This window comes from Bufo bufo, chromosome 3, assembly GCF_905171765.1.
Source record: "Bufo bufo chromosome 3, aBufBuf1.1, whole genome shotgun sequence".
NCBI lineage: Eukaryota > Metazoa > Chordata > Amphibia > Anura > Bufonidae > Bufo > Bufo bufo.
Window position 1 is genome coordinate 72,083,591 of NC_053391.1, and position 16,274 is coordinate 72,099,864.

A 16,274-nucleotide genomic window follows, 5' to 3' on the forward strand; every position below is an offset into this window, starting at 1 on the left:
CCCATCTAAACCAGCCCCTCCATCCCTACCCCCGAGCAACACTCACCCTCTAACTCAAGACTCCAGGTATCTAAGTGCCAAAACCACACACAATCACTCGCCAACTGCGATGAGACAACAGGTTAGTAACACTCATGATTCCTATGCCAACCCACCTAACACAATTAGAACACATAAGTCAGATACAGAGTCTCTCACGACAAATTTCCCTCAGCCCACCCCCAAGAAGCAAGATTTTTCCACTGATGATTTCCTGGATAATTTTCGGACACTCCGTTCAAAATACCATGATTTTAAGGCCCGACGGGAAGCATTTCACACCCACAGTGATAACCACACCAATCTAATCGACCTCAATATGGATCAGGATCCACAGCTTAGCCTTTCACAGACCGATCTCAATTTTTCCTTACATCTATCACCCGAACCCACTACCGAGACCCCCACTAATCATGTCATAATTGACAATACAGATCCCAAGAAAGGGGGGCCTCGTACCTTTTTTAAACCCTGCCACATCACCGAGTACAGTAGTTAAAAACCCCCCACTTTCCCACTCCTCTGTTTCCCACTCTGCTTCTTTTTTAGGGGTAGTAAGGAACACAGGTGCCATTCCAAAAAACCACCAACAAATAACCAAATATTTCAGACCAACACCAACAAAAAGAAAATTAGACGGAGAGGTAAGAGAGGAGGAGTCCAAAAAAGGAAAATTAAAGTAACCAAAAAGAAGAACCCTACACCGCTTTCAAACACAACCATCAAAATTTTCAATTTATCCACATACCAACTAAATGAGCAAGAGACTGGCTTATTGCAAAAAGGACTTTCCTTTTGTCCACACAATAAGGTTAACCCCTTTGAGCTTTTCATCGACATTCAAAAATTCAGAAGGATCCTAACAATAAAAAGACACTTCTCAAGGGAAAATCCCATACCACAGAAGCATGACACCAATTCACCAGACCAGGAGTACAGACACATTGATGTACGTCCAAAATCAAATTTTTTTCCGTCATATAGTCAAGGGCACTGCATACCAACATTTTTTGACCTGATTTCTGCTGACCTTAAGATCTTAACCAAAAAACCAGTTATTCACAATCATAATGGTAATTTGACAAAATCTGAAAAAGTAGCTTTGAACACGCTCAAAAACAACCGTGATATAGTTATCCGCCCTGCCGACAAAGGGGGGGCAATTGTCATTCAGAATTACACGGAATACGAAAACGAGGCTCAAAGGATTCTAAACGATACCGAATATTATTCAAAAATACACCATAACCCCTTCACAAATGTAAATATCAGTCTAACCAACCTAGTGAAAGAGGCCCACAGTAAGGGTTACATAAATAAAAAAGAAAAAAATTTCCTTCTACCAAAAATCCCGTGCAACCCCTATTTTTATCACCTTCCAAAAATTCATAAGAATAAAGATAACCCCCCAGGTAGGCCCATCGTCTCCAATACCAAATGTGCGACAAGCAATTTATCTCAATATATGGATCTTCACTTACAGCCATATGTCAAAAACCTGCCCACGTATCTACATGACTCCAGCCAGCTCATCCGTGAATTAAAAACTATAAATTGGGAAAAATCATATTCGTTTCTCACTTTAGATGTCACATCCCTATATACCAACATTAAACACGAACTAGGCCTCCGGTGCGTCCAATCAGTGCTGGAAAGGGACATTAGCCTAAAATCTTCCCAAATTTCTTTCCTATTACAAAGCTTACAGTTTATTTTAGAAAACAATTATTTTTTATACAATGGTAACATCTACCACCAGTGTAAGGGGACCGCTATGGGGACGCGTGTAGCACCGTCCTTCGCTAATTTATTTATGGGGGAGTTCGAAGAACTACACATAACCAATCACTCAACCTATAAAAACAAAATCATTTTTTTCAGGAGGTATATCGATGATATATTCATTATATGGGATGGGGACGAGCTCTCCGCCAAAACCTTTTGCCAATCCCTTAACGAAACAGATTGGGGTATCACCTTCACTCTCAACTTTAATAAAACGGAAATCGAATTTTTAGATATTATCATTCAGAGTCACAATAGCACCATATCGACCAAAACATACTTCAAACCGGTAGATAGTAACAGTTATATTCATTATTCCAGTTTTCATCACAAAAAATGGCTACAAAACATACCTTATAGCCAATTTAAACGAATAAGACGTAACTGTACATATAAAGAAGATTTCATACAACAGACAGACACCATCCGTAAACGTTTTTCGGCAAAAAAATATCCACCTAAACTGATAAAAAACGCCTTGAAAAAAAGTTCCATTGTGTCCCAGGAGGAATGTCTTACAAAGACCTCCAAAAAAGAAGAAACACAAGATCGTCTTAATTTTATCACCCAGTACAGCACGTCAAATGGGCATATTAAGAACGTTCTAGCCAAACACTGGCATATATTACTCCAAGATCCATACCTCTCAAAACACCTAGCGCATAAACCAGCCATTACATATAGACGAGCCCCTACGATAAAAAGCATTTTGGCCCCCAGCAAACCCAGACAACACAATGCACCACAAAAGAAATCCAGTATAATTACGGCACAGAATGCGGGCAGCTACAAATGCCGGTCTAGGCGATGCCTATGCTGTAAAACAATTACCCATAATCAAACCACATTCATATCAAACCGCAATAAAACGTCCTTCCCCATAAAACAATACATGACGTGTCAGTCCTCTTACGTCATATACCTAATCGAGTGCAGTTGCGGCCTGCAGTATGTGGGGCGCACAACACAGGAGTTACACTGTCGATTTAATCAACATACATACAATATACGACGCTTATATCAAAAACACAGCTTGTCAAGACACTGTGCGACAACTACAGAAAAACAAAAACACCCAATAAAAATCACTCCTATAGAACACATACCAGAAAACCCATTTAATCGGTTTGATATCCTACAAAAACGTGAAGTCTTCTGGATATATCAACTTGATACGCTAACACCCCATGGTCTCAATGAACTGAGTGAAACAGTACTGTAATCAAATAACATATGCTACTACCTATGTTTTATAGAATTTTATACATGATATATCCTTTTTATGATAATATTTTTATCTATATTTACCTGCTATGTTAATTTCCTTTTACTGTGTGCACTCTATATTCTTTCACCATTCAGTCGTTATTCTGCTCCCATAACGTCTATTCACTATTATACAGGACATCTCCGAGGGCCCGCCCCGTCAGCTTACGTGCCAAGGTAGTGGGGGCGTATCCTACCACTCTGCGTAGTATATTATTTTATAGCGCTTCCCAGCACTTCTATCACTCAGCAAAACCCAACCTCCCCTATAATGTTACGTCATCAATGTGGGCGTGGCCTAGCGACCCGTCCCTAAGTATTACCTCCCCCTGCCGCTCTCTGTTTCATATATATCACTTGTGCATACATTTTTTACCCTATTTACCACTGGACATCCATATTAAGTGTCCCTAAGTTTGTTTTTACCCATAAAGGAGGGATTGTCTTATTTCATGTTTACATGTATATTAACTCCGCCTACTGTCCCGCCCCCCCAGCGCTCCCATTACTTAGTAGAACAGCAACACCCAACTTCCCCGTCAGTGCATGTCACAAATGTGGGCGTGGCCTAGTGACCCGTCCTAACGTATCACCTCCCCCTGCTGCTCTCTATTTATATCCATCACTGGGGCATAATTCACACTCCAGTGACTATGTTTGTTTTCACCAATATAGTAGGGATTATCTTAAACTCATGCTCGTTTACATGTATATTAACTCCGCCCATAGCCCCGCCCCCCCCGCGTTTTTATTACTGAGTAAAACCCAACTTCCCCCTCAGTGTTGCATCACAAATGTGGGCGTGGCCTAGCGACCCGTCCTGACACATCACCTCCCCCTGCTGCTCTCTGTTTACATCCATCACTGGTACATATTTTCCACTCCAGCGATTACCGGACGTCCTTGTGAAGTGTCCCTAAGTTTGCTTTTATTTATTTATATAGTAACGATTATTTTAACTCATGTTTGTTTATATGCACCTTAACTCCGCCCATAGCCCCGCCCCCGAAATCGAGTTTAGGCGCCAAAAACAAGTGTATAAATAAATGTTTACTGTCCTGTATGGTATGATTGTCCTGAGGAAGAGGGTCCAATTCCCTCGAAACGCGTAGACCAATAAATACTTTTTTATTCACCTTCTGCGTTATATATCCAGCCGAGCAGCGCCCAAGGAGCAAATACTATTTGCAGTTCCAGTTTTTTCTTCCTTTTTGTTTATCCCATAACAGTGCCAGCCACAGATCCCCCATAACAGTGCCAGCCACAGATCCCCCATAACAGTGCCAGCCACAGATCCCCCATAACAGTGCCAGCCACAGATCCCCCATAACAGTGCCAGCCACAGATCCCCCATAACAGTGCCAGCCACAGATCCCCCATAACAGTGCCAGCCACAGATCCCCCATAACAGTGCCAGCCACAGATCCCCCATAACAGTGCCAGCCACAGATCCCCATAACAGTGCCAGCCACAGATCCCCCATAACAGTGTGTCATCCACAGATCCCCCATAATAGTGTCATTCACAGGCTACCATCAGTTCAAAGCCCACAAAAAGCACACCTTTTGGTTCAAATATTTTTTTTCTTATTTTCCTCCTCAAAAACCTAGGTGCGTCTTATAGGGTGAAAAATACGGTAGGTGCTGTAGCCACCGTATGGGGCTGAAGTCAGTATCCAGGGCAGTTGTAGAATGTAAATAAGTATCTCTTTATTAACCCTTTCAGGACCAAGCCATTTTTCACCTTTCTGCCCAGGTCATTTTTAGCAAATCTGACATGTGTCACTTTATGTGGTAATAACTTTAAAACGCAGTACTTATGCTACTTTCACACCTGCGTTAGGTGCGGATCCGTCTGGGAGCTGCACAGACGGATCCGCACCTATAATGCAAACGCTTAGATCCATTCAGAACGGATCCGTTTGCATTACCATGAACAAAAAAAAAAAAAATAATAATATTTTTTTTTTGTTCATGATAATGCAAACGAATCCGTTTTGACTTTACATTGAAAGTCAATGGGGACGGATCCGTTTGAAAATTGAGCCATATTGTGTCAACTTCAAACGGATCCGTCCCCATTGACTTACATTGTAAGTCTGGACGGATCCGTTTGCCTCCGCACGGCCAGGCGGACACCCGAACGCTGCAAGCTGCGTTCAGGGGTCCGCCTGCGGAGCGGAGGACAAACGGTGCCAAACTGATGTATTCTGAGCGGATCCGCATCCACTCAGAATGCATTAGGGCTGGACGGATCCGTTCGGGGCCGCTTGTGAGAGCCTTCAAACGGAACTCACAAGCGGAGCCCCGAACGCTAGTGTGAAAGTAGCCTTATCCAGGTCATTCTGAGACTGTTTTTTCGTCACATATTGTACTTCATGACAGTGGAAAAATGGAGTAAAAAAATGTCATTTTTATTTATAAAACAAAATACCAAATTTACCAAAAATTTCCAAATTTACATTTCTCAACTTTTATAATAGATAGTAATAACTCCAAAAATACTTACTACTTTACATTTACCATATGTATACTTCATGTTTTTTGTGAATGCCATTTTATTTTTTGGGGACCAGTTCAGGTCTAAAGTCACTTTGTGAGGCTTACATTCAAAACCATCCAAAAATGACCACATTTTAGAAACTACACCCCTCAAGGTATTCAAAACTGATTTAACAAACTTTGTTAACCCTTTAGCTGTTCCACAAGAATTAATAGAAAATGGAGATGAAATTTCTGAATTTCACTTTGTTGGCAGATTTTCCATTTTAATCATTTTATTTCCACTAACATCCAAACAAAACTCAATATTTATTGCCCTGACTCTGTAGTTTACAGAAACACCCCATATGTGGTCGTAAACTGCTGTACGGGCACACGGCAGGGCGCAGAAGGAAAGGAATGCCATATGGTTTTTGGAAAGCAGATTTCACTGGGATAATTTTAAACTGCCATGTCACATTTGAAGACCCCCTGATGCACCCCTAGAGTAGAAACTCCCAAAAAATTACCCCATTTTGGAAACTACGGGATAAGGTGGCAGTTTTGTTGGTACTATTTTAGGGTACATAGGATTTTTGGTTGCTCTATATTACACTTTTTGTGAAGCAAGATAACAAAAAATAGGTGTTTTGGCACAGTTTTAATTTTTTGTTATTTACAATGTTCATCTGACAGGTTAGGTATTTTTATAGAGCAGGTTGTTACGGACGCGGCAATACCTAATATATACACTTTTTTATTTATGTTTTATACAATAACAGCATTTTTTATAAAAATAAATAAATAAATCATGTTTCAGTGTCTCCATATTCGCCCTAGTTTTTCTATTTTTTGGGCGATTGTCTTAGGGTACTTTCACACTTGCGTGAAACTTTTCCGGTATTGAGTTCCGTCCTAGGGGCTTAATACCGGAAAAAAACGGATCAGTTTTATCCTAATGCATTCTGAATGGGGAGCAATCTGCGGTATTTTCTCCATCCAAAATTCTGGAATACTTGCTGGATTGCCGGCATTATTTTCCATTGAAATGCACTAATGCCGGAACCGGCCCAAAGTGTTCCGGAAAAACAGATCCGGTTTTCCGGTCTGCACATGCGCAGACCTTTAAAAATGTGAAAAAGATAAATACCGGATCTATTTTCCAGATGACAACCGGAGAGACAGATCTGGTATTGCAATGCATTTGTGAGACGGAGACGGATCCGCATCCGGATCCGTCTACAAATGGTATCCGTTTGCATATAGATTGCCGGATCTGGCAGGCAGTTCCAGTGATGGAACTGCCGGCTGGAATCCAACAATGCAAGTGTGAAAGTACCCTTAGGTAGGGTCTCATTTTTTGCGGGGATTAGATTACAGTTTTATTGGTACTATTTTGGGGTGCGTATGACTTTTTGATGGCTTGGTATTACACTTTTTGTGATGTAGGGTGAAAAATAAATGGCTTTTTTTACATAGTTTTTTTTACGGTGTTCACCTGAGGGGTTAGATTGTGTGATCATTTTATAGAGCAGGTCGTTGCGGACGTGGAAATACCTAATATGTATACTTTTTTATTTATTTTTTACATTTAACTTTTTATTTATGTAAGTTTTACACAATATCATTTCTTAAACAAAAACAAATAAAAATCATGTTTTAGTGTCTCCATAGTCAGAGCCATAGTTTTTTCAGTTTTTGGGCGATTGTCTGAGGTAGTTAGGTAGGGTATAATTTTTGCGGTATGAGAGGACGGTTTGATTGGCACTATTTTGGGGGGAATATGACTTTTTGATCACTTGCTATTACACTTTTTGTGATGTAAGGTGACAAAAAATGGCTTTTTTGACACTATTTTTTTTTTTTACGGTGTTCACCCGAGGGGTTAGATCATGTGGTATTTTTATAGAGCAGGTTGTTATGAACGCGGCGATACCTAGTGTGTCTACTTTTTTTTTTACGTTTAACACAATAAAAGCATTTTTGAAACAAAAAAAAAATTATGTTTTAGTGTCTCCATAGTCTGAGTGCTATAGTTTTTTTTTATTTTTTGGGCGATTGTCTTAGGTAGGGGATGATTTTTTGCGGGATGAGGTGATGGTTAGATTGGTACTATTTTGGGGGCATATGCCTTTTTGATCGCTTGTGTTGCACTTTTAGTGATGAAAGTTAACAAAAAAAATGGGTTTTCTTTGACAGTTTTTATTTTATTTTTTCAACGGTGTTCACCTGAGGGGTTAGGTCATGGGATATTTTTATAGAGCCGGTCGATAGGGACACGGCGATACCTAATACATCTACTTTTCTTTTTTTGCATATTTTTTACAATTTTTTTTAACTTTCTTTTGGGAAAAGGACACTTTTTTTTTTTTTCCTCACTTTTCTTTTTGTCCCACTCTGGGACTTTAACTTTTGGGAGTCTGATCCCCTTTACAATGCATTACAATACTTATGTATTGTAATGCATTGGCTGTAAGTGTATTACACAGTGTAATACACTTACAGCCTTCCTGCCTGTGAGATTCAGGGGGGCAGGATCTCACAGGCTCTCCTGGAAGGCAGCCATGTTGCCTAAGGAAGGCATTGGGTTGCCTTCCCTGCCATTTGGTCCCCGTCACAGCAGCGCGAGGACCCGATGGACACCCTGCACACTCCTGAAGCCCACACATGCCGCGGTCGTGCAGGGGTTAATGTGCCAGCATCGGTGATTTCATGATTGGTATCATGATTGCCGGACCCATGCCGCGGATCTGGCAGGCGCAGCTCCTGCACCCACCCGATCAGGGCGCCGTACATATACAGCGCTGGCGTTAAGGGGTTAAAGTGAATAATGGGCTGGAGTGAGCATTCTGACAGCATATGTATTTTGCAGAAAGTAATGAACAGAGGCCAGTGTAAATTGAAAATTGCAAGTTTTCCACAGATATGGCATTTTAGTCTTCAACATGCTGTACAGTTTGTGCAATCTGAGACATCCTTAAATTGTTAGGCCGGTTCTACTAGGTATCAAATTACCATAAATGTGGACGAAAACTGCTGTTTGGGTACAGTACGGAGCATATTTTGATAAACTGGTTTACAGGTGACATGTTTTTGAAGAGTGTCTAGGTACCAGTACGGCTACTTTCTGACAAATATACGTTTTTTTTTTATATTCTTCTCTCAACTTGGCTTTATGAAGTCTTATTTTTTGCAGGATGACTTACCATTATCATTGATACTATTTTGGGGTACACATGACTTTTTAATCGCTTTTTATTTCACTTTTTGGGAACCAGGATAAAGAAAAGGCCAGAATTGCCATAGCTTTTAGAGTTTAGTTATAGCAGCGTATACTGTCTGGGAAAAATGTCAACTTAACTTTTCTCTACTAGCCGGTATGATTACAGAGAAACAAATTTTACATATTTTTTATACAATGAAAGCATTTCTGAAAAAAATAAATAAATCATGTTTTAGAGGTGCTGAGAGCCATATTTGTTTTATTTTTCTGGCAATGGTCTTGTGTGAGGGCACATTTTTCTGTGGGATGAGTTGACGTTTCCATTGGTAAACCAAAATTACTGATTGCTTCCTATTATGTTTTTTGTAAAGTGAGGTGACCAAAAATGGCTGTTCTGACATAGATTTTTTTTTTTTTTTTTTTTATGGCATTCACCTGACAGATTAGATCATGTGATATTTTTATAGAGCAGGTAATTACGGACGCGGCAATACCAAATACCATTCTTGAAAAAAAAAAAAAAAGAACGTTTTTGTGTCTCTATTTTCTAAGAGCCAATTTTTATGGTCTTGTGGGAGGGCTTGTTATTTGCAGGATGATGCGACTCTTCCATTGGTACCATTTTAGGACACAAATGGCTTTTTTATGATTATGGCTTGACATTATGATTTCGGGGGTGGGGCGGAGTGATCAAAATAGCTCCTCTGGCATCATTTTTAAATTATTTTTGTATGGCGTTCACCTGATGTGGTAGATCATGTAATATATTTATAGAGCTGTTTAGTACACACACGGCAATTAGGTATGTCTATTTTTAGGTGTTTTTTTCTATTTTTTACAATAGTAAATGGTTTGATGAGGGGAGGGACTTTATTTTTTTATCTGATTGCTTATTCAATGCAGTAGTATTGGATTGGACTGCATTGATACTGTCAGTTTCACACTGACAGTTGCCTATGGGCCTCATAGACAACTCCTAGGCTCATGATGGGCCCAGAGGCTTATGTAAGGCTTCCAGGTGCCGACAGCTTGAGAAAGGGAGCCCCCTCCCTCTGTAAACCACTTAGATGTGCCATCTAAGTGATAAATCCTCAGGCATCTGAGTTTCGAGCTATGCCAGCAGATACAGCAGGGGCCTGGCTGTCAGTAACAGCCAAGCCCCTGTCCCTGATCAAGCAAGCACAGCATCTGTCAGGAACTCACTTCCTGCTACTCTATAAACTTATGGAGAGGGTCACTTCCTGCTACTCTATAAATGTATGGAGAGGGTCGGATTAAACTTAGCATTCCATATTTTAGATCTTTTTATTTTACTCTCATGTTAATGAAGCAGGAGGAGATTTTTCTAGTGGTTTAAGACATACATTTATTTTAGGTATGAGTCAGAGTTTTCCAAGCTTTGAAGACTCTGTGGGATGGAGTTTGTAGACAGGTTCAGTGATTTCTTTGACCAATCATGTTCACCGTTGTTAAGCAGGGTATGTTAAACGGGGTCTGACAGCAGTTTTGACCATGTTAAACTGTTGACTGCACTAGGTAGGGGCTTTGGGTGAGCAGTACAATGTGAAAGTTATATTAGGAATAGTGCAAATATGAACTTAAAGGCTATGTACACTTTTTTTATTATTATTGTATTTTACTCATTTTGGGCTAAAAATCATCTTTTCAATTTGTCTTTATTAAAAAACAAAAGGGTTAACTGTTTGTCTAGCTGTGTGAATCATACTTTTTTCTTTCACTTTGTGCTGGTCATCCAATAACCCTGATCTCTTAATTACTAAGAGGTCAACACTTATTTGAGCCACACTCTTATCAGTAAGACAAGGATTGAGCTTTAATGAGTGTTGATAATGTGAAAGAGCTGAGATAAGAAACCCCTCAGATTAGCTGGCTGACAGAGCAGAGATTCAGATCCCTCTGTTAGAGCATCTCAGGCCTGTACAGAAAAAAAGGCTCCATATTTAAAATATATATTTTTATCTCAAAATGAGCACAAAGCAATCCTAAAAAATTGCCCCCAAAGGGCTACTAAGCCTTTAAATTCTGCCAGAATCTGCTCTTTTAGTGCAATGGAGGTAGAGATTCACTGTGAAGTGCTCTCTGTATTAAGCTGCTTTACAATCCCTCCCGTTTTCAGTGACAGACATATCATTTAACCAGTAGACCTCTACAGCTGACACTTAGAGCAAAGGGAAGGGCCTGTGAAGGGGAGCAATTAAAAGTGAGCACTGCCTTCACACTGAATGCCGTCAACAAATTAGCAGGGTCAGAACTGCTGACAGATTCCCTTTAAGGCATATCAGAGGACTGTCAGTTGTCATCACATAGCAGGAAGCTGCAAAATTATGTATCCAAAGATGGCTAGACAGTGGCAGGGGAGAGGTGCTCCCTAATGAATATACATAACAAGCCATTTTGATTAAGAAACACAAGACAATTCAGAAAAAGTTAATCATCACAGAAAATCATAATGGAGGCAAAGAGTAAATGGTGTAAAGAAAAAGTGGTAGTTAATAAGAGCAATGTCACAGCGCATTTCAGTACTTAGAACAGAGAACTTACTTTGAGTAGTCAAACAGTCTGCTGTCCCAGAGATCATGGTTTCCTCTAGGTCCATCATGGAAAAAGCATGCATCTGTGCCATCAAATTGGTTAAGACCGTCTTCACTGTTTTTTGATGCATGACTATGTACAACATCAAGTAAAACCTGGATTCCCATAGAATGGGCAACGTCAACAAGTTCCTTTAATTCATCTGGGGTTCCACACCGACTATTGCAAAAAAAAATAAAAAATTATAAGAATAATAATTATTAAATATATATATATATATATATATATATATATATATATATATATATATATATATATACACACACACACACACACTGCTCAAAAAAATAAAGGGAACACTTAAACAACACAATGTAACTCCAAGTCAATCACACTTCTGTGAAATCAAACTGTCCACTTAGGAAGCAACACTGAGTGACAATCAATTTCACATGCTGTTGTGCAAATGGGATAGACAACAGGTGGAAATTATAGGCAATTAGCAAGACACCCCCAATAAAGGAGTGGTTCTGCAGGTGGTAACCACAAACCACTTCTCAGTTCCTATGCTTCCTGGCTGATGTTTTGGTCCCTTTTGAATGCTGGCGGTGCTTTCACTCTAGTGGTAGCATGAGACGGAGTCTACAACCCACACAAGTGGCTCAGGTAGTGCAGCTTATCCAGGATGGCACATCAATGCGAGCTGTGGCAAGAAGGTTTGCTGTGTCTGTCAGCGTAGTGTCCAGAGCAGGGAGGCGCTACCAGGAGACAGGCCAGTACATCAGGAGACGTGGAGGAGGCCGTAGGAGGGCAACAACCCAGCAGCAGGACCGCTATCTCCGCCTTTGTGCAAGGAGGAACAGGAGCAGCACTGCCAGAGCCCTGCAAAATTATCTCCAGCAGGCCACAAATGTGCATGTGTCTGCTCAAACAGTCAGAAACAGACTCCATGAGGGTGATATGAGGGCCCGATGTCCACAGGTGGGGGTTGTGCTTACAGCCCAACACCGTGCAGGACGTTTGGCATTTGCCAAAGAACACCAAGATTGGCAAATTCGCCACTGGCGCCCTGTGCTCTTCACAGATGAAAGCAGGTTCACACTGAGCACATGTGACAGATGTGACAGAGTCTGGAGACGCCGTGGAGAACGTTCTGCTGCCTGCAACATCCTCCAGCATGACTGGTTTGGCATTGGGTCAGTAATGGTGTGGGGTGGCATTTCTTTGGAGGGCCGCACAGCCCTCCATGTGCTCGCCAGAGGTAGCCTGACTGCCATTAGGTACCGAGATGAGATCCTCAGACCACTTGTGAGACCATATGCTGGTGAGGTTGGCCCTGGGTTCCTCCTAATGCAAGACAACGCTAGACCTCATGTGGCTGGAGTGTGTCAGCAGTTCCTGCAAGACGAAGGCATTGATGCTATGGACTGGCCTGCCCATTCCCCAGACCTGAATCCAAATGAGCACATCTGGGACATCATGTCTCGCTCTATCCACCACAGACTGTCCAGGAGTTGGCAGATGCTTTATTCCAGGTCTGGGAAGAGATCCCTCAGGAGACCGTCTGCCACCTCATCAGGAGCATGCACAGGCGTTGCAGGGAGGTCATACAGGCACGTGGAGGCCACACACACTACTGAGCCTCAGTTTGACTTGTTTTAAGGACATTACGTCAAAGTTGGATCAGCCTGTAGTGTGTTTTTCCACTTTAATTTTGAGTGTGATTCCAAATCCAGACCTCCATGGGTAAAAAAAATTTATTTCCATTTTTTTATTTTTGTGTGATTTTGTTGTCAGCACATTCAACTATGTAAAGAACAAAGTATTTCAGAAGAATATTTAATTAATTCAGATCTAGGATGAGTTATTTTTGTGTTCCCTTTATTTTTTTGAGCAGTGTATATATATATATATATATATATATATATATATATATAAATAAATGAAAGTTCAAGGCAGCACTCCTCAGTACTGAATGTTTGGGTGCCAGCGGTGAAAGCACCTTACCAAGGTGTGTAATGTAGAATAAAGAATGACACCGCGGCACATCCGTTTGGTGAAAAAAAGTGGGACCACTCATTCTTATTATATATATATATATATATTATATATATATATATATAGTGAATAAATAATAAAGATTTTGCATGTTACTTGAGGAACAATCATTGTAAGCAAGCTTTTTACTACAATAGTGGATCTGTACAAAAACGAATAAATGTATTTTAGATTGTTTAGTGTAGAAACAGATTCTCTAATAAAATACGCAGAAGAAGAAAATATTTTTTCTTTTTCTTTTTTGGGCGGGTATATTTTTTCTCCCACTGGTGCAATTTAATGTAATAGTTGGAAGGAATCTAATTTGGGAGCCCCTCTATAGGAAGAACAAAAAGTCACTACAAAGAATAGGGCAGATTTACTAATCCTCTCTGACACCAAGATGCGCCAAATTAATCACTTGACTCACACTGTATAATAAATATGTTGTATTTTGCTAGATATGTTCAAGACTTTTGTCTAACTGTACACCACTTATTGCTTGGCTAACTTTGCACCAAGACATTGTCGTAGTTAAACAATGCCCCCTTCCTGCTAAGCCACACCCCTAATCGAAGTCACACCCATTTGTCTCAGCCACACCCCTAATCTAAGTCACACCCATTGATCTCAGTCATGCCTAATCGAAGTCACACTTCGATGGGAATGGGAATCATGTAATGATTCATTCCTTCTGCTGTATCAATTTAGGAGAAACAAATACAAAAGATAAAAATAAAACATTCTGCATGATGTAATAAATGAATATGCAGATGTGCTCTGCTTTCTGGCAGCTTGCAACAGTCTATTCCATTACGTGGTAGTCTACATGTGCTTTCCCCTCTCTGCTTAAGTGGTTAGTGATCTCTTCTCCTGAAATAGACCGAGTTGGATGCTGTCAGATACAATACCCAGATATGGGCCCACGCCAATCTGATACTGATGACCTATCCGGAGCATAAGCCATCAATACTGTCACACTGCACAACCTGTTTAATATCTAATCATGGGGCATCCCCATTAAGCAAATTTATGGAGAATTCACAGTCGACTGAAGAACTTTTTAAAATACCTTGATGCGGCAAAGAAACTGGTGATCTGGTATCCAAAACTAGCGTAGTATGCATGTTCCATCACAGCCATCAACTGAATGCAATTGTAACCTGTTGAATAAAATAAATGATAATACTATAATAAACCCCAATAAAAGAAGAAAATCATGATATAAAACGGATAGAAAATCTCAGTTTTTTAGTTAAGGTCCCCATACATATTGGAGAACTGTTGGTGGGACTGGCCGATAATCCAATGTCTATGGGGAGCTTTTGACTCTGCTCCAACAGAGAAAAGATCGGGAGAGTTAAAATTCAACGTCTGATCTTTATATCCTGCACAAGAGGCGTCTGGCAGTGTCTTTTGTCTATCTGCCCATTCAAAGTAAGGGAGTCTAGAGAGAGAGTAGCCAGGTGTATGGATACCTTTATAGCAGGAGTAATAAATATTCACCGTAATTTCCAGAACAAGAAATTTAGTGTGGACCTAGGCTTAAATATTAATAGTGTGTGTATGCATATGTATCCACTCATTGACAAAAAAACACACCAATAACGAGTTGTAATCAAATGAAACTTTGTGTATTAATGTAATGACGATTACAATATTTGAGATAAAGCAGGCTAAACTGGATGGACGGATGTTTTTTTCCAGTCTTACAAACTGCATTACTATGTAAAGTATAAGTTTATTCGGGAAACTGTACAATTGAAAGGAGGCTCTAGGACCCTGTTGGGCACCTCTAGTCTGGATACAAGATGAAATATGGTTGGACACGGAGCCATACAGGTTCTGTATGGTATATTGTGGCACATTTGCCCACAGATGTTGCAGCTGGGCCTGTAGATCCTGCACACTTGTAGGTTGCCAAAGCTTGCATCCCATAAATGCTCAATTGGTGATAAATCTAGTGACTGGGCAGGCCAAGGAAGTTGTTGCAATCTAGCAGAGACATTCCTGGGAAATCCTTGCTGCGTGCGGGAGAGGATTATACTGCTGAAAAATGCTATGAAAGATAACATGTGGCCACAGGATGTCCTGCACATATCGCTGAGCTGTTAGTGTCATTTGTAATTTAGTACTAGGGATGACCGACTGTCATATGTGATGGCTCCTCAAATTGACACCCCAGCCGATGGGGCAGTGCGTTGCTCCACAGCAAGGGCAGGATTGGAGAGCTATAGGCTCTGGTACCCTGTTGGGCGCCTCTAGACTTGATAAAAGATTAGATTCAGTTGGACATGGATTCCTACAGGTCCGTATGGTATGCTGTGGCGCATTTGCCCACAGATATTGCAACTGGGCCTGTAGATTCTGTACACTTGTTCGTTGTCAAAGCAGTAGTTCCAGCTTGTCGCATAAATGCTCAATTGGTGATAAATCTAGTGACCGAGCAGGCCAAGGAAGTGTTGCAGTCTGGCAGAGATGTTCCTGGGAAACCCTTGCTGTGTGTGGGCGAGTACTATCCTGCCTAAAAATACCAGTTGGAAGAACTGTCATGAGAGAAAACACATGCATGCATGTGTCTTTACAGAGGAAGAGGTTCTAAGTCAGCTGTCTAAAATTAATACAAATAAGTCACAGGGGCCTGATGGGATACACCCAAAGCTATTAAGAGAGCTTAGCGGTGAACTAGCAAAACCATTAACAAATTTATTTAACCAATCACTGGTAACAGAAGTCGTCCCAGAAGATTGGAAATTAGCAAATGTTGTGCCCATTCACAAGAAAGGTAGTAGGGAGGAATGGGGCAACTATAGGCCAGTAAGCCTAAAAACCCAAGAGCAGAATATAAAATCAGTGATACAGTCCTAACCTCAGTATCTGAGGAAAGGGAT

The 16,274-nt window shown here is 40.6% G+C and overlaps 1 protein-coding gene across 3 annotated transcripts in view; it reads right to left on the reverse strand.

The window, feature by feature from the left end:
* GBE1 (1,4-alpha-glucan branching enzyme 1) overlaps positions 1–16,274 on the reverse strand; it is a 235,480-nt gene that overhangs the window by 118,625 nt on the left and 100,581 nt on the right. For all 3 annotated transcript variants that reach the window (XM_040423242.1, XM_040423241.1, XM_040423243.1), the window contains exons 7-8: positions 14,456–14,546; positions 11,356–11,565 (exon numbers count right to left, since the gene is read on the reverse strand). In XM_040423242.1, coding sequence (XP_040279176.1) covers positions 11,356–11,565; positions 14,456–14,546 — 301 coding nt within the window. The remainder of the gene's footprint in view (positions 1–11,355; positions 11,566–14,455; positions 14,547–16,274) is intronic.